This window comes from Balaenoptera musculus, chromosome 10, assembly GCF_009873245.2.
Source record: "Balaenoptera musculus isolate JJ_BM4_2016_0621 chromosome 10, mBalMus1.pri.v3, whole genome shotgun sequence".
Classification (NCBI taxonomy): domain Eukaryota; kingdom Metazoa; phylum Chordata; class Mammalia; order Artiodactyla; family Balaenopteridae; genus Balaenoptera; species Balaenoptera musculus.
The window spans coordinates 36,250,444-36,269,174 of record NC_045794.1 but is presented as its reverse complement, the minus strand read 5'-3'; the positions used below and the strand labels follow the sequence as shown (position 1 = coordinate 36,269,174).

At 37.2% G+C, this 18,731-nt stretch overlaps 1 protein-coding gene across 2 annotated transcripts in view; it reads right to left on the bottom strand.

Annotated features, from left to right (window-relative positions):
• ANO6 (anoctamin 6) overlaps positions 1-18,731 on the bottom strand; it is a 210,420-nt gene that overhangs the window by 51,161 nt on the left and 140,528 nt on the right. For both annotated transcript variants that reach the window (XM_036865316.1, XM_036865317.1), the window contains 3 exons: positions 17,317-17,432; positions 10,827-10,961; positions 1,115-1,220 (listed from right to left, as the gene is read on the bottom strand). In XM_036865316.1, coding sequence (XP_036721211.1) covers positions 1,115-1,220; positions 10,827-10,961; positions 17,317-17,432 — 357 coding nt within the window. The remainder of the gene's footprint in view (positions 1-1,114; positions 1,221-10,826; positions 10,962-17,316; positions 17,433-18,731) is intronic.

The following is an 18,731-nucleotide window of genomic DNA, read 5'->3' as shown; positions in this document are numbered from 1 at the left end:
CGGTTTGAGAGTGAAGTGCCTGGTACTACAGTCAGCCACTGAAGAACACGGTAATAGCAAGGAAGGCAGATTTGCTATCATTTTCTGGCTTTGTCAGTTACTAGGCGGGTGATCTTGAGCAAATCATTTAATCTCGCAGATCCTCAGTGTTTAAATCTGTAAAATGGAGGTAACACCTGTTCTGCCTGTCTCACAGTGCTGTTTTGTGTGTCAAGTAATGATATAGTTACAAGAACTTTGCAAAGTATAAACTATAAAGTGGCATCACTATCTTAGCAGTGTATTCAGTTAAAATAAGACTTACACGGAGTAGATCAGAATATTCTGAGGTCATATAAAGATTCCTAAATTTTCAAGGCAGAACTAGGGGACAGAGGAAAGATCAAGACAATGGAGACTACTACAAACATCAAAGTTGTCAGGAAAACTCTCTGAAGCAAGCCAACCATCTTTCTTCCTGTCTGGCGTTTCTGGCATGCCTTTCAGTAAGCTCTCTCCAGTCTCAGTGCTTTTCCTAAACCTCCTGGATTTTAAGAAGTCATATAGCTCAAGATCATCTGCATGTATAAGGGGAACCAGATGTGTTTTGTGGGAATGTTTTGAGACAAAGTGAATAGCTGTTACCATTTGCAGACAAAACCTTTCTTATGCATTTTTATAAATACAGTCTAAATCTGACCAGCAAGGTCTTTAAAATTCCAAGCAGAGTTTCACCACACTTCCGAAGTGGGAAAACACAAGTACAGATTTCAGGTTTCCATTCACTTGAATTAAGGAAAATACTTATAATAGTAAACCTATTAAATAGTATTTATGAGATAAGCCAGGTTTGAGATTTCTGCTTTGATTACCTGAAATACTCAAATTAGTTTCAATTCCACCGTTCCTCACTGACCCTTCAGGAGATTTTAGATAAGGCTTTTAATTTCAATTTATTATTTGTAAACGAGGAAAAAACACATGCATTTATATCTATCTTTCAAAATGAAGATTTAGTTGACAATTACCTTTCTAAATTCCTCAGAGGAAAAAATTATAATCGCTATGTTGTACTAAAATTTTTAGAAGAAAAAAAAATCTTTCATTACTTGTAAACGTTCGGGAAAAAAAATACCTTTGAGGACTCGCAAGTAATATTGAGTTTCCAGAATGGACAAAGCTTATCACACTGAGGGCACATTATGATCTTGCCGCCAATATCAGGATCACAAACTTCTTTGCTAAAGAAAAGAGAAAAATAAAATTTAATTTTAAAAAAAATTAATGAACAGAACTTTCTTTCTACCAGCATGATAAAATCCAATATCCATTCATGATAAGAAAACTAAACTAAATTCTTATAAAACTAGGAATGGAAATGAACTTCATTAACCTGATAAAATCTTGCTACATAAAACCTATAAAAAACCATTCTACTTAATAGTAAAATGGTGAAAGTATTTCCTTTACATCAGAAACAAGATGATGGGTCCCACTATCATCCCTTCTTTTCAGTGGAGGTCCTTGCCAGCACAGTAAGTAAAAAAAAAAACAAAGATAGGAGGAATGGCAAGGAAAGAAAACTCCTATCACTAACAGATTACATAATTGTTTATATGGACAACTCAATAAGACTTGCAGATAAATTGTGAGAATAAATGAGTTTAGTAAGTTTGCTGGACACAAAATCAGTATACATAATATATATAGGGTCACAAAAAGAAACTGTGTCTCTAAAGACCTGCAACAGTTTTTAAAACACCATTTTTCAATAGCTTAAAAAATATAAAGAGCCTAGGTATAAAAATCTAATTCAAAATGTATGAAATTTATATGGAGAAAATGGTAAAACTGTTCTGGAAGAGTAAAGAACCTATATAAATTGGGTATATTATCATGTTCATAATTTGGAAGAATCAATACTTGAAGTATCATTTCTCCCTTATATGAGCTGTAAATTCAATAGAAGAGCAAAGCCTCAGAACACTCAAGACATCGCCTAAAGAACAAGGTGCTACTGGGATAGGTTAAGAAAAACTGAGCAAGAGAACAAAATAAAGAGTTCAGAAAGAGACCTCTGTATGCACCAAAACTGATGTATAACATGCAGGGTAGGCCCAGCAAATTAGTAAGGTAAGAACTGATATTTGAATAAATAGGGCTGCTGCAATGGAATATCACAGAAAAAGGTGAAATTGAACCACAAAATCCTATCATATACAAATCAATTCCAGGTGGAAAATAAAAATGCAATAGTACCAACTTATTAAAAAAAATGAAAATTAAATTAAAAAGACTATCTAGACAACCTTGGGGTAAGGAAAAATTCTACTAATGAAAAACAAAAAAGCTTAAATCACAAAGGAAAATATTAATACATTCAAAATCTTTTAAAAGTAAGAACTTCATTAGAACACCATAAAGAGAGGGAAAAAAAATAGTCACAGACTGGTAGAAGTTTTGTAACACGTAAAAATGACAAAGGACTACTCACAAGAGTATTTTTTAAACTACTACAAATTAATAAGAAAAAACCAACAAACTAACAACAGGTTACACACTGCTCGCTCTAGGAGAAGCCATGCAGATGGACTCTTACGTGAATGGGACTGGAATTGCAGAATTAGTTGGCCCTGCAAATAACTCAGTAAAAAATAACTGGGCATGAGAAACACTTCTAGAATATCTGAGTAAAGATCTTGGAAAACTTGCTCCTCTGTAAAGCAAAGACACTGGCAAAATCTGTCAAAATTAACCTCTGCAGAACTGTGGAAATTAAACAAAGTCTTCCAGCAGTCTGAGGGGTGCTTATTTGAGGAAAAATAGCTGAATCTCTTCCATAAAATTTGGGGCATTTTAACTTGACTTATTGCCATCCCCATAACCTCAGCTTCATGGTGGCCTTTAAAACCAACAGTCTCACAACCAAGGTAGCCTAGCAGCCACTGAAGGGGCAGAAGTGGTTTGAAGTTACCAAAAAACCCATTCCCAGAGAGTTGTCACTGTTTGACCTATCTCAAGCTCATGCTGTGCAAATAGCCCTATCCCCAGAGTGTCTGTTGAAAGTAATTAGCAGGAATTATTTAACATTACAATTGCCTGAGGCACTGACACCAATAGAGACTAAAAAGATGCTGATTAGAAAACTTGGAAGGAAAAATTGGGTAATGAGATGTTCTGGGGGTGGGGGTAGGGTTAAAAAGCTCCAACAAATTCCTAGAATTGTGGACAGTGCATATGACCAGCAAAGACCTGAGAAAACCTTAATCTCTCAACTCTGGCTGACCTTGAGGTTCTGCATAAGCAAGAAGTAAAGGCTAAGGAAGAGCTGCAAACTGCCTGCTGGAGTGCTGAAGGTATTCCCCAACACACAAACACAGAGCCACTCGGCAAAGGCTCAAAAAAATGATTGGTTCCAAGTATTTAAAGAAATCACTGTCCAATCATTAGCTGACAACTAAGCTTTTGTACACAGATCTCATGGCCATGCATGATAAAGAATACAGACTTTACAGAATTTGCTCAGGAAAATAACTAAATAAATAGCAGCAGCACAGCAATGACAACAGAAGCAACAACAAACCCTGAGGAGGGGACAAATCTGGTTTCCAGATCTGCCACAATATTTTAAATGCCCGGTTTTCAACAGAAAATTACAAGATACACAAAGAAACAGGAAAGTTTGGTCATAACATAGGGTAAAAAAGAAGTCAATAGAAACTCCCTGAGGATGTCCAGACATTGGAATTACTAGACAAAGACATAAATAAGCAATTATACATATGTTAAAGAACTAATAGAACCCATGTTTAAAGAATTAAAGTATGTGAACATCTCGTTGTACAGAGAATATCAATAGATAAAAATTATTTAAAAGACCAACTCGAAAATTTAGAGATACAAACATAATGACTAAAATGAAAAATTCACTAGAGAGGTTCCTCTGCAGATATGAACTGGCTGAAGAGAAAGTCAGCTAACTTAAAACTAGGTCTATTGAGATGATCCAGTCTGAGAAACACAAAGAAAAAGGAATGACAAAAAATGAACACAGCCTCAAGAGATGGGTGGGACACCATCAACAATACACATAATAGGAGTGCCAGAAGGAAGGAGGGAAAGAAAGGGGCGGAAAGAATATGTGAAGAAATAATGGCTGAAAAACTTCCCAAATTTGATGAAAACATTAATTTGTACATCCAAGAAGCTCAACAACCTCCAAGTAGTATAAACTTAGAGATATCCAAACATAGGCACATCAGATTCAGTGTGTCAAAAGACAAGAAGAGAGAATTTTGAGAGCAGAAAGAGAAAAGTGACTCAACATATACTAAGACTCCTCAGTAAGATAAGCAGTTGATTTCTAATCAGAAACCATGAAAGCCAGAAGGGAGTGGGATGATATCACCAAAGTGCTAAAGGAAAAGACTGTCAATCAAGAATTCTATATCCAGCAGAACTATTCTTCAAAAAATGAAGTCAGTTTAATTAGGTCCCATTTGTTTATTTTTGTTTTTATTTCCATTATTCTGGGAGACAGATCAAAAAAGATATTGCTGAGATTTATGTCAGAGAGTGTTCTGCCTATATTTTCCTCTAGGAGTTTTATAGTGTCTTGTCTCACATTTAGGTCTTTAATCCATTTTATTTTTGTGTATGGTGTTAAAGAATGATCTAATTTCATTTTTTTTTAACATGTAGCTGTCCAGTTTTCCCAGCACCATTTGTTGAAGAGACTGTCTTTCCACCATTATGTAGTCTTGCCTCCTTTTTCATAGATTAATTGACCACAGGTATGTGGGTTTATTTCTGGGCTTTCCATCCTGTTCCATTGATCTATATTTCTATGTTTGTGCCAGTACCATACTGGTTTGATGACTATAGCTTTGTAGTACAGTGTGAAGCCAGGGAGCCCGATTCCTCCAGCTCCGTTTTTCTTTCTCAAGATTGCCTTGGCTATTTGGGGTCTTTTGGGCATATATCCAGAGAAAAACATGGTCCAAAAGGATACATGCACCCCAGTGTTCATTGCAGCACTGTTTACGATAGCCAAGACATGGAAGCAACCTAAATGTCCACTGACAGAGGAATGGATGAAGAAGATGTGGGTGCATATACACAATGGAATATTACTCAGCCATTAAAAAGAATGAAATAATGCCATTCGCAGCAACATGGATGGACCTAGAGATTGTCATACTGAGTAAAGTAAGTCAGAGAAAGAGAAATGTCATATGATACCCCTTATATATGGAATCTAAAAAGAAATGATACAAATGAACTTATTTACAAAACAGAAACAGACTCACGGACCTAGAGAAGGAACTTATGGTTATCGGGGGGAAGGGTGAGGGGAAGGGATAGTTAGGGAGTTTGGGATCTATATATACACACTGCTATATTTAAAATGGATAACCAACAAGGGCCTACTGTATAGCACATGGAACTCTGCTCAACGTTATGTGGCAGCCTGGACGGGAGGGGAGGTGGGGGGAGAATGGATACATGTATATGTATATGTATATGTATGTCTGAGTCACTTTGCCGTGCACCTGAAACTATCACAACATTGTTAATTGGCTATACTCCAATATAAAATAAAAAGTTTAAAGAAAAATGAAGGAGAAATTATTTGAAAGATTTATATTTATATAATAGATTTTTATAATGAAGGAGAATTGTCTGAAAGATTCCACTGCTAGCAGACCTGCTCTACAAGAAATACTAAGGAGAGTCCTTCAGGCTTAAATGAAAGGACACTAGGCAGTAAGTCAAACTCAGCTGAAAAACTAAAGAGCAATGGTAGAGGTAACTACATAGGTTAAAAAAAAAAGAAGAAGAAAATATAAATATATTTTTGCATGTAATTATTTTCTATCTGATGTAAAAGATAACTGCATAAAACAATACTTATGAAACTGTGTTGATGGGCTTATAAATGCATAAAAATGTAATTTGTTTGACAATAATAGCACAAAGCCGGCGGGGGGGGGGGAACAGACTGATACCAAAGCAGAGTTTTTATATACTACTGAAATTAAGTTGGGATTAATATGAACTAGATTGCTTTAAAACAAGATGTTAATTATAATCTCCAGGGCAACCACTTAAGAAAATACCAAAAAAAGAAAAAAAAAGGAAAAGAAATGACAAATTAAAATAGCATTAAAATGGTATACTAGAAAATATTTTATACAAAAAAGGTAGTAATGGAGGAATGAAAAAAAAGACATAAGACATATAGAAAACAAATAGAAAAACGGCAGATGTAATTCCAACCTTGTCAGAAATTACATTAATGTAAATGAATTAAATATTCCAATCAAAAGACAAAAGGCAGAAATAAATGGAATAGAGAATAGATAAGCAACAGAGAAAAATCAACAGTTGGTTCTTTGAAAAGATAAACAGATTGCCAAGTTTTTAGGTAGACTAGTCAAGAAAAGAAAGAGAGAAGATGCAAATTACTAAACTTAGAAATGAAAGGAGGAACATTACTGTTGACCTTACGGAAATAAAAAAGGAATATAACGGAATACTGTCAATAATTATATGCCAACAAATGGAATAATCTAGATGAAATAGATAAAGTCCTAGAAAAACATAAATGACTGAAGTTGACTCAAGAAGAAATAGAAAACCTGAATAGACCTACAGTGAGTTAAGAGACTGAATTAGTAATCAAAGAAATGCCTAAGCCCATGTGATGTGGCTTCACTGGTGAATTCTATCAGCCATTGAAAGAAAAACTGATGCCAATGCTTCATGAACTCTTCTAAAAATAAAGAGGTAGAAACATTTCCCAATTCATTCTATGAAACTAGTATTACACCAATACTGAAACCAGACAAAGGTATCACAAGAAAACTACAGACTACTATCTCTTATGAATATAAATGCAAAAATCTTCAACAAAATATTAGCAAATTAAATCCAGTAAATCAAATCAAATCAAGTGGGATGTATCCAGGAATGCAAGGACCATTCAACAGTACAAAAATCAATTCATGTAATATGCCATATTAATAGAATAATGGATTAAAAACTAGGAATAGAAGGGAATGTCCTCAACTTGATAAAGAACATCTATGAGAAAACCACAGCAAAGATCATAGTCAATGGTGAAAGACTGAATACTTTCCTCCCAAGATCAACACTGTACTAGAGGTTCTAGTCAGGGCAACTAGACAAGGAAAATAAATTAAAAACCTCTAGATTAGAAAGAAATAAGTAAAACCATTTCTATTCCAGATGATATGATATAGTATATTAAAATCCTAAGGAACCCTCCAAAAACTATTAGAATTAAGAAGCCAGTCCATCAAGGTTATAATACACAAATCAGTATATAAAAAGTAATTATATTTCTATACAACATGAATGGTCTAAAAATAAAATGAAGGAAACAATTTCATTTACAATAGCATCAAAAATAATAAAATACTTAGAATAAATTTGAGAAAAGAAGTGTGAAATGTGTATACTGAAAACTACAAAATATTGATAGAAATTAAAGATGACCTAAATAAATGGAAAGCTATTCTGTGTTTATGGATCAGAAGCCTTAATATTGTTAAGACGGCAGTAGTCCTTAAAGTGACCTACAGATTCAAGGCAATTCTGGCTTTTTTGTAGAAATGAACAAGCTGATCCTAAAATTAATATGGAAATGCAAGGTATCCAGAATAATCAAAACAATCTTGAAAAACAAAGTTTCCAATTTCAAAACTTACTAAAAAACTATAGCAATCAATATAGTGTGGTACTTGCATAAAGGACAGACATATAGATTGATAGAAATGAATTGACAGTCCATAACAAACTCTTATATTTATGGCCAAATATTTTTTGACAAGGGTGCCAAGATAGTCCAACGGGGAGAAAATAATCTTTACAAAATGGTGCTGGGACACCTGAATATATACCTGGCAAGAAAGAAAGTTGAACCTTTACCTTATACCATTTACAAAAATGAACTCATAGACCTAAAACTATAAAACTTTGAGAAGATAAACACTGAGAAAGTCTTCATGACTTTGGATTGCAAACGCTTTCTAAGATATGACACCAAAAGCACAAACAACAAAAGTAAAAAATCAGGTAAACTGCACTTCATTAAAATTAAAAACTTTTGTGCTTCAAAGGACACCATCAAGAAAGTGAAAAGACAGTTCACAGAAGGGGAGAAAATATTTGCAATATAAATATTTGATAAGGGGCTTTTATCCAAAATACATGAAGAACACTTAAAACTAGACAATACAAATGACACAATTAAAATGGGCAAAGAATTTGAACAGATGTTTCTCCAAAGAAGATATACAAATGACAAAATAAGCACATGAAAAGACGCTCAACATCAGTGGGCATTAGGGAAATACAAATCAAAGCCATAATGATATACCACTTCATACCAACTAGGATGGCTAATATTTGTTTATTCGTTTGTTTGTTTATTTATTTATAACCCAGCAATAACAAGTGTTGATGAGGATGTGGAGAAATCGGAATCCTCATACATAGCTACTGGGAATGTAAAATGGTACAGTCACTTTTAAAAAAATACTTGGCAGTTCCTCAAAATGTTTAATCTACAGTTACCATACATCCCAGCAATTCCATTTTTTGATATGGTCTCAAGAGAATTGAAAACATATGTCCACACAAAAACTTGTACATGAATGATCACAGCAGAATTATTCACCATAGCTAAAAAGTGGAAACAACCCAAATGTCAACTGATGGATGGATAAACAATGTTGTGTATCCATATAATGGCATATTATTTGACCACAAAACGGAATGGGGTACTGGTCCATGCTATACCATGGATGCACCGTGAAAACATTATGCTAAGTGAAAGATGACAATCACAAAACGCCACATGCTGCACATACTATATGGTTCCCTTTAGGAAATGTCCAGAATAGGCAAAAACGTAGAGACAGAAAGTAGATTAGTAGCTGCCAGGGGCTAAGGGAAAGGGAGGTTAGGGAGTGACTACTAAAGGTACTAAAGGTTCCTTGTGGGGTGATGAAAATGTTCTAAAATTAGATAGCGGTGAGGGTTGTAAAACTCTGTGAATGTACTTAAAACCACTAATTGTACTCTTCCAAAGGGAGCATTTTATGGTATATGAATTATATCTCAATAAAGCTGTTATTTTAAAGTGTGCATAAGCTTTAAACAGGCCTTTTATAGAAGAGGAAATACCTACAGTATCCTCTGCCTATCCATAGATATTTTCAAAAGCACACAAAATAAATTATATTTTGAAGGGGTACAAGTACACGTGAAAAAGAATATACAGTGTATGTTAAGGAATGATAAAAATAAAATTTAGTATAGTTGTCATTTCCAAAGTAAGGGGATGCAATTGAGCAAAGCACTTCATGGGTAACAGGTATGTTCTTTTTCTTAAACTGGGTAATGAATCATTATTCCTTACATCTTGAATACATTTTCTATTCTTGTGACTCTACTCAGTATGTAATAAAATTAACTGCAAATACATATATTTTAAATATTTTAAAACTATATAAAAATTAAGTAAATAAAGTCGCAATAGTTTTGAGCACAGGGAGTATATCCTCAAGACTCTATCCCCCCCTCCACACCCTTTTCTGTAAATTAATTTGTGTGAAAGAGTAGGAAATATGTGGTGTGCCTGTTACGGTGATTTTATAAAATAAATTACAATGAGAACCACCACCATGCAAGAACCGTATAAAAATGCTACTTTTTCACTTTGAAAGTGTATTTTTGAGATACCTTTTTTTGGCTGGAACAATATGTGAAACAATGGAGAAGCCAAGAACAAATTTAGGCAAAAGAGATCAACATTCAGCCTTTGGCCCTAAACTCTTTTCCAGTGAAGAGAGGAGAGTACTTCAAAGACCATCTGCTGCTTTCTAGCTAAGAACCATAACGGGCACAAACACCCAGAATCCTCTGTTAAACAGAATGGATAATTATGTCTATACATCAGAGCTGCCATGTAAGCTTCCTGCCTCCGGAGCCAGGCTCATATGCCCTGGGCTAGAAAAATTTGGTCATCGGTTTGTCACTGTTTCCCAGAAATTTTGATCTGGCTGTCACACCTGGATAGAGGCCAGATGAACAAGAGAAAATGCCTGGTTCCGTGCTGCATCCCTTCTGGAGGTTGAGATCACCAAAAGCAAAGGATTAATAATACATTTCAGAACAGTGATGGTGAAATTCAGTGTTCTGGCACCCATGTATTTCCCTCTAGACAGTGCAGCTGGTATTTTAATTTCAACATCAAGTACAAACTCATTCTTTACTACTTTCCCCACCCCCCCCCCCCAACACTGTTAGGGCTTTTTTTTTTTTTTTTTAAAGTAAAACAAACAAAAGAAGTATCATTTACTTGAGTTTTTAAACATGTATTCCTTAATATATGTTAAGAAGTCATTTCTAAAAACATAGAAACACCAATTTTACCAGTTTTGCCATTGAAACCCTGAAGCAATCAGAGCTGCTCCTGGCCCACATCTGTGGGGCTGAGTGAGGCATTCCTCTGGGGGTCAGAAGTTCAAAGTCGATCCTCCCTCCAGACCTCATTTCTTTTTCAAACAAAGTATTGTCTTAAAATACTGGCGTGTTTCCTAACGGTAATATTCCTGTCAGAGGCTGGGCTGCGTTATCTACGAAAAATTTTCTTCCATTTCACTTAGTTATTATGCTCAGGACAAAAGGGTTATATCATCTAAAGCAATAAGTGTTCTGCAATGAGTCTTCTTTTACGAAAACAGTCTAAGTCCTTGAAAATAATTTTATGTCTAATCAACTTTTCAGCACGGTAACAAGGAATAGAGAGAGGTTACCTCCATGTACAGTTATTCTGATTAAAATATCCGTAGAGAAAGCAAGCCACTCCCACAACTGCTGCCAGGAGAAGCATCTGAGTGTAATAGCCCAGCCAGGCAAAATAGATCCCAATCTTCTCTCCATAGTATTTCCTGAAGAAAGACAGAAGTTATTTTCAGAAGAGACATATGATCACTCTGCAGCTTTATCCTAATATTAATTTCTGATTCTAAATAAAGGGGGCTTTAAAATTAAACCTCTGACTCAATTCCCACTTAAAAACATATCCATTTTCATAGCAGGCCCCAAATTCTACTGTGAAACAAGAGGTATTTTACATATCATGGAAGTACTGATCACAGGGTAACCTGCTGAAGAGAAGTAAATTAGAATACAGCAAAGGAGGGGAAAATGCTGAATATGGAGCAGATAGAGAATATTATCATCACTCTTTGTAAAGACTGGCAGATTTGATAAATTCTCCCAGATAGTTCTTAACATGCATGAAACGAACACGAACAATTTGCTCAGTTACCTGTTTTTGCTTTATCTCGGGAACTTCCTTGGAGCAAATGTAATGTAAATCACAAATAATAAGAAAATGCTGATAATAATAACTAGGAGTGGAATGGCTCTCTGACCAAAATATTTATAAAACTCGTGAGAACGGGAGAGGGCAGGATGGATATGACTGAGGAATCTATTGTCCTGTACTCTTTGTATGTAGCACTTCTATTTTTCCTAAGTTTTAAAAACTCTTCAATGTTTTTAAATTAATCTGGGGTAAATGGAAGAGGCCAGGTGGGCAAGATAAGAAAGGAGGCAGGGCATGAAGCAGGGCCAGATCGCTCCTGAAAGGGAGACAAATACACACAGGCAGAGACAAAGGGTTTAGGGGTGAGGAGAAAGCAAAGAGACACTTGTTTAGGTGACTCTCGCAGATACTTTTCCTCAACTCACTTTTCACTTCTGGCTCAGTAGTGGTTGGTAAAACCTGTAGGTTTACTTAGCTCTGAGGCCTCTGTGAGGCTTCTGGCTCAGTTTGGAGCTGGGCTGAGCTCTGTAGGCTTAGCCTAGCGGGGACTCAGCCCTGAGAAACAGCCTGGAGTCCTAGAAGACTTCACACAGGAACATCCCTGGGCTGGACCAGCACTCACAGGGCAGCTGTTGAGAAGAGCTCCCTGGTCATAGGCCTCGGCGTGGGTCACATCCATGGGGAGAAGGAAGGGCTGAGAACGATGTGGAATCAGGAGCCAGGAGGAACACAGTGTGTCCGTTCTCATGAGACTGGGGCTTTGTGGTCTGGCTCATGGATGACAGGTAAATGGCAGGCTCAGGATGGTGTTTGGGAGAGAAAACCCTGGCAGTGGGTTTGAGACGTCTTGGGCTCTTTGCTGTTAGGCTTTCTGAATATGTTCTTATCAATCATGTGCCCTGGAAATACCACATTTAAAACTGGAAAGAATGTTAGAAGTCGCCTGCTCCAACTGCCCAATAGTAAAAATATCCTGCTACATTTGGAGAGCTGGTCAGGCAGTCTTTGCTTGGATATTTACAGTGACAGGGGGTTCATTACTTCCGAAGGTACCCCCGTCACACTGCAGGCAAGAAGGTCAGAAAGAATTTTTTAAATCTTAAACAGAAAGCCTGCCTCCTGGTTCTTGCTGAAAGGCTGGGGAAAATGAGGAGCCCTTCAAATGTGATATTCTCTGATTATTATCTCTCTCTGCCCCAAACATCCCAATTCTTAACACCAATTTCTAAAACTTCAGCTTTTATTTTTTTAATCAAAGTTATACCTATACATTCATTAAAGAGTCAAACACTTCTACTGATAGAACACTGATTATAAAAAGCAGCAGTCCCCAACAACTTCTCCCACGTCCTGGCCAGAAGCAAGCACTTTCGGCTCTTACAGCTGATTCCTGGAATATTTACCTCCGTCTCTCTAAATAATATACCTGTAGTGCAGTTTATTGACTTTTCAGTTTTATGTATCACCTACTGATGCTCTGCTTTGGAAGATGAGGATTAAGCTCTCTTTCAATCCCCGTCTCATCTACACACCCACACCTCCACTCCTCCATCCTCTCGACATAGTTACAATATAATTTTGATTAGAGCAATATCCTTGCTTTATAAATATTAAGACTCTGTAAAGACTGTTCACAGCTGCATCAAGTCATCTGCTATGCTTACTTTTTCTCTCCTGCCCAATATTTTGTTTTCTCTGGAATTAATAATTGTCTTGGTGGTTCATTGTTTAGTTTTCTGTGTACTTATCAACGATTCAACCCCAGACTTTCCTTTAATGTGTAACTTTCTCACTACTTTCTTTTTTCTTTTTTTTTTTTTCACACACACACACTGTATTTTATTTTTACAAGAGATAAATAGACTGACACCAAGCATTGTACATGGATGACCACAACAGAAGCAACAATGATTGCAATTACCAAACATGAAACACACTCATACTATGTCATAATATTGACATTCAGTCCAGTAATCCTCCACTGCAACAGCTCCTTTACTTTGCAGTGAAAATTGATTTGTATATTCTTTGCCTCTGAGTCCTTGTGGGATTTTTTTTTTTTTTAATTCAGACAGAAAGTCACAAAAATTATACTCATCCTCATCAGTTCACTCAGTCCCATGTAATTAATTTTTTTTTTTCATCTTGATCTTTTGTTAGCACTTTTATGAGTTCATCAGTTTTTCATTAGAGTTCTGAAAATGCTTATTCATTCAGTTCAGCAGTACAGTCAGTTACCAGAAACCTGTACTTGTCAGAGTCTTTTCCATGAATTTCTTGAAGATGAAACCCTTGTATAGGAACATATTTGCAAAATCATCAGAGTACACCCAGAACTGTCTGTAAATGACAAAAGACTTAAAAATGACCATGGTTAAAGACTTGATGAAAGTTCATAATAATGCAGTTGACAAGAAAATTAGTTATTTCTGAGATATACATTTTAAAGTAATAACTAGGATTATCACTTATAACATTATACCAGAACATATAAGATTTTTAGAAATTTCATGTAATGTCTGAAACATTTATATCTCACTACTTTCTAACACATGAGGTAGCCTATCAATTTCATGTCCTTGACTCAATCTCTTCAGAGCTCCTGCCACCTGGATTAATGACTTGCTAGTCCTGCCACAGAGCTGTCACCTGGGATCGCCCTGTCCCTCTCTCGGGTTGGGAATCCCCGTTCACTGAATTCACGTCTTTCTCCTTCTTGGTGGAGTACCTCCTCCATTACTTCGCACATTTAAATTGTGAAAATTCCTCACACCTAATGAACAGTTTGGCCATACTGCATTTGGACCGTGAGTTAAAAAAAGCACCTTCCTCAGAAATATGAAATTATTGCTCTCTTTTCTGGTACGTTGCCGTGCTGTTGTTGAGAAATTCAACGCTATTATGAGTCTTGCTCCTTCACATGAAACCTGTTTTTCTTTCTGGAGGCTCGTAGGATCTTCTGTCTGTCTGCAGTATTTGAGAGGTCACGTTGCAGTGGCTTGATGGCTCCAGTTCATTCTCCGGGCTGGGCTCTGAGTACTGTCTGTCCATCCAGAGACTCAGGGCACTCAGTTCTTCAATACAGTTCTACAGGTACTTGTCATGAAATATTTATCTGATTTCCTCCTTACATTTTCTCTGTCCTTATTTTTAGCATTCCTATTATTTGTTCATTGCACATCCTGGACTGATTTTTAAATTTTAATCTGTTCCCCCATTTTCCCGCTATTCCTTTATAGTTTTGCTCTATGTTCTGCACAATTACTTCAACTTCATTTTTTAACACTGCTGTTGGGGTTGTTTTTCTGTTCTGTTCATTTTTAATTCCTAAGAGCTGCATTCTATTCTCAGAATAATCCTTTCTTTCTTTCTTTTTTAAAAAAATAGAATCCTGTCCTTGTACTGTGGATACCACATCTTAGCACTCAGAGAGAGTGTTGAGGGAAACTTTGCTTTTTTTTTCCAGGGCAAAGTCTGTTTCCTCCAGGTTGTTCTTTCTGGTTTGTTTGGTTTGCTGTTTGGGAAAGAGTTCATTTTCCCTCTGCTAACCCCTGGGAACCAGCAATGAAGGTTTAACAGCCTGAGTGCTCAAGGGGTTACTAATTGGAAGCAACAAATGGAACATGTGGACCAGGGACAGGGAATAGTTAAATGTATTTTAGCAAAAGATACTTAAAATCATGGGGAAATTGTTTTCTTTACAGAATCCCTGCTCCCAAACAAAAACCCATGAAGAATGATTAAAAAGCCATCAAACCTATCACCCTGCCATCACATGCTATAGGTTTAACATAAAACGAAGATAATGGAAGGGAACCCTCATATAAATATCAACTTCAAATACTGACATGTGTACAAACATCCTCTTTCAAAATTTTATTCTACAGGATAACTCGAGTTAATGAGAGAAAGTGCCTCTTCATAATTCTGATCCAGCTAATAAATGAAGGAAGAAATCAGAGTATGACCAAATGAAATACGCAACATTCATTAATGGCTGCTATCGTCAGGAGAGAGACAACTGGACATTATGTACCTTTTGACAGAAGTACAAAACTCACACAAGTATTCTTGCACAAAATCGAACCTCAATCAGATCAAGCTTTTAGATGAGGATCAAATGACTTAACTAAAGCAAATACATAGGACAGAGAAACAAGTCTAACACCACAGGGGAGAATGAAATCAGCCAAATAGAGAATAGAGAATCTGCCCCTCAACAACTGCAAGGAAAACAAAAAGGAAATGGGAAAATTATAGATTAGAAGCCACTTGAGAGATATATTAGTTGCAACATCTGGACCTTGTTTGGATTCTGATTACAACCAAAAAACTGTTAAAAAAACATATTTTTGTGATAATCAGGAAAACGTGAATACTGATTATTTCATGACTTTTAAACAAAAGGAGTATTCTGGTTGTATTTAAGAGACCTTGTCATTTTACTAATGAAATGTTAAACTATTTGGAATTTTCTTCAAAATGACCCAGTAGGAGGTAGAGATAAACAAGAAATAACAGTGACTAGGAGTTTATAATGTTTGGAGCTGGGTGACAGACATAGTAGGCAGACTTGCTGTACTATTCTCTCTGCTTTTGTACACGTTTGAAATTTCCCTTAATAAAATGTAAAACAAAACGAAAATTCTTCAGTGTTTTAAAACTCTCACTTTTAAGGTGAAGAGGCTTTCCCCAAGTTCAGGTGGACGGGCACTGAGATTTCATAGAAAGAACAGGCACCTGGCTCCAGGGCCAGCGGGGGCTGCCTTGACCCTCCTCTTCTCCTCACCCTCCACATCCAACCCATGACCACGTCCTGTCAACCCGAATCCCCAAACGCTTCTACATCTGCTCCCATGATCTCTCATCTGGCTCATGCTACTGGCCTCCTACCGGCTCACCCTGCTTCCTGCGCCTCCTGTAACCCATTCTCCACACTATCTTTGCAAAATGTAAGCGAGATAAAATTACTCGAATGCTTAAAATATTACAACAGCTTCTCACTGCACTTGTCTACACTCCTTTCCATGCTCCTGATACCCTTCTAACCTTGTGTCTCATCTTTCTCTTTCTCCTTAGCACTGGTTTTCACAATTTCCTCAAACTTGCCAAGTGTTTTTGTGCCTCGGGGCCACTGTACCAGCTGCCTCTCTTCCTAGAATGACTTTTTCCAGATCCTCAAAGTACTGGCTCCTTTTCACTAGACAAATCTCAGCTCACATGCCACCTACTCAAAGATAACTTTCTAGACTCACTTCACGCCACCCCTTCCCATATTATCACTGTGCTATTTTCTTCATTTCAATCAGAAATTTTGTTCACTTATTTGCTTATTTTTGTTTGTTTAGTTGTTCTTGATCTCTCTCTCTCCAGTAGCCTTGCCCAAACAACATAAGCTTCTGGAAAGTAGCCGACATTGGTGCTTTCAGAACACAAATGCTGAACTAGACATCATATTCATATGCCGACGGAAATGGTACCTAACAGCAGATACAGGAAAGCAGTGAAAATTGGTATCTCTTATCATACAATTTAAGCTAAATCTAATATTTACTCCTGTTTAATGAAGAATTTGGTGGGTATTTGGTCCCGGTTCCTTGGAGGTAACCTCAAATGCCTTGGAATTTCCCAAGATAGGAATGACTTTGTTATTCATGGTGGACCCTAGATGGTTTGTGCTAATGAGATGACTCAGGATGGAGACTGGCCGTGCCAGAAAGACCAACCATGTGACTGGAGCCATGTGATATTGCAGGACCAACAGGAGAAGAAGGGGCTGGAGATTGAGCCATGTGGGCAATGACTCGATCAATCATGCCTAGGTAATGAAGCCTCAATAAAAACTCTGGGCAATGAAGCTCAGGGCTGCAGGTGAATTCCACTGGTTAGCAGTACTCTTGGAGGACTGTCACATTTAGAAGCCACGAGGGGAATCCTGAGCCCTTCTCCTTGGAGTGCTTGCTACAACTCACCTGATAAGATCCAAGGGCTGCTTTTTGTATATGCTTCGAGGATGAGCCCATTCCCTGTACAGAAGGTAGCGTTCATTGGGGCAGCTGAGGTCCTCTGACGGACTGCTGAAGTTGCACTGGGAAGCAGAAGCAAACAAATGAGCATCACAATCACCATGTGTTCATGTGTTCTGTTGATTAAATGTGGTACTAACACTTCACAGTCATTTGTAAATAAGGGGTCCTTATTTGCTGGAAGAGATGAAAATACCATGTAATTTTTAGTAATTCTCAACCGGGGGTAATACTAACCCCGGGAGGACCATTTGCCAATGTGGGTGGAAAGGAATGCTTGGCTGTTAGAATCCTGGGGACCACCACCAGTACTTGGTGAGAGCCCTGAAGATGCTTAATGTCCTGTAAATGGGCCAGTCCTAAACAGTGAAAAACTGGGCTGCTTAAGGGCCCAAACTGCTACAGTGGAGGAACACCTGAGAATCCAGCCCCTCCTTGGACACCTGGGGAAACCAGGGCCTTGGCTGGTTAGTGGCAGGGTCAATTCTAAAACCCAGGCTTTTTGCCCCGCAATTCAGTAGTTATTCTGTGACCACACATAAAATATAAACAACAAAAAAGCCTGACATGATGTTATACATTTATCTTGTTCAAGAAACCAAACTTCCTGCTTCTGCTTAAATTCAACCTGACTCACTTTCCTTCCACCTGTACTAGAACCAGAAACACCTGCTCTGCCACTTTCTCGTTGGATGACCTCGTGAGAGTCATTTAGCCTCTCCGTTCATCAATTTCCTCATCAATAAAATGGGGATCATAATAGCAGCTACCTCATAGAGCTGTTAAGAGGATCAATTAATCCATGTCAATGTTACAATACTCCCTGGCATATAATAAGTACTATGTATCTGTCAGCTATTTTCATAATTATTGACAGATGTTATTATCAACCAGAAAAGTATTAGTATTAAAGCCTTAACATGGGTCCTGACCTCCTCTTACTTCCTTTCCAAATACCACACAAGATCATTCCTTAGCCTGGACATGGGACTAGTGCAGTTAAAAGGCTTTAGGGGAAAAGAACTTGGGTAGATGTCAACTGAATATTATAGAACCTTGGCATCCCATATTAATAATCATGATGGCTATTTCCAAGTGTCCCCAAAGTTCATGTCATGCTCTCATTGCTGATTTTGCCGGGGCACAAATATAAAGCACGTGGCCTGTAGGGCTGGACTGCTGTGTTGGGTCTCTTAGCCAGGAAGCTCAGCTTCTGCTTCTCCACTCAGCTCCCTGTTCTCTATTTATGCATGTGTATGAAGAAGCTATTTATTGTCCTAGTTTTATTATCTTATACAGTACATTTCAATATTGTCTTTATCTACAAATACATGTATTACACAGTAGCAATTATCAGTCTC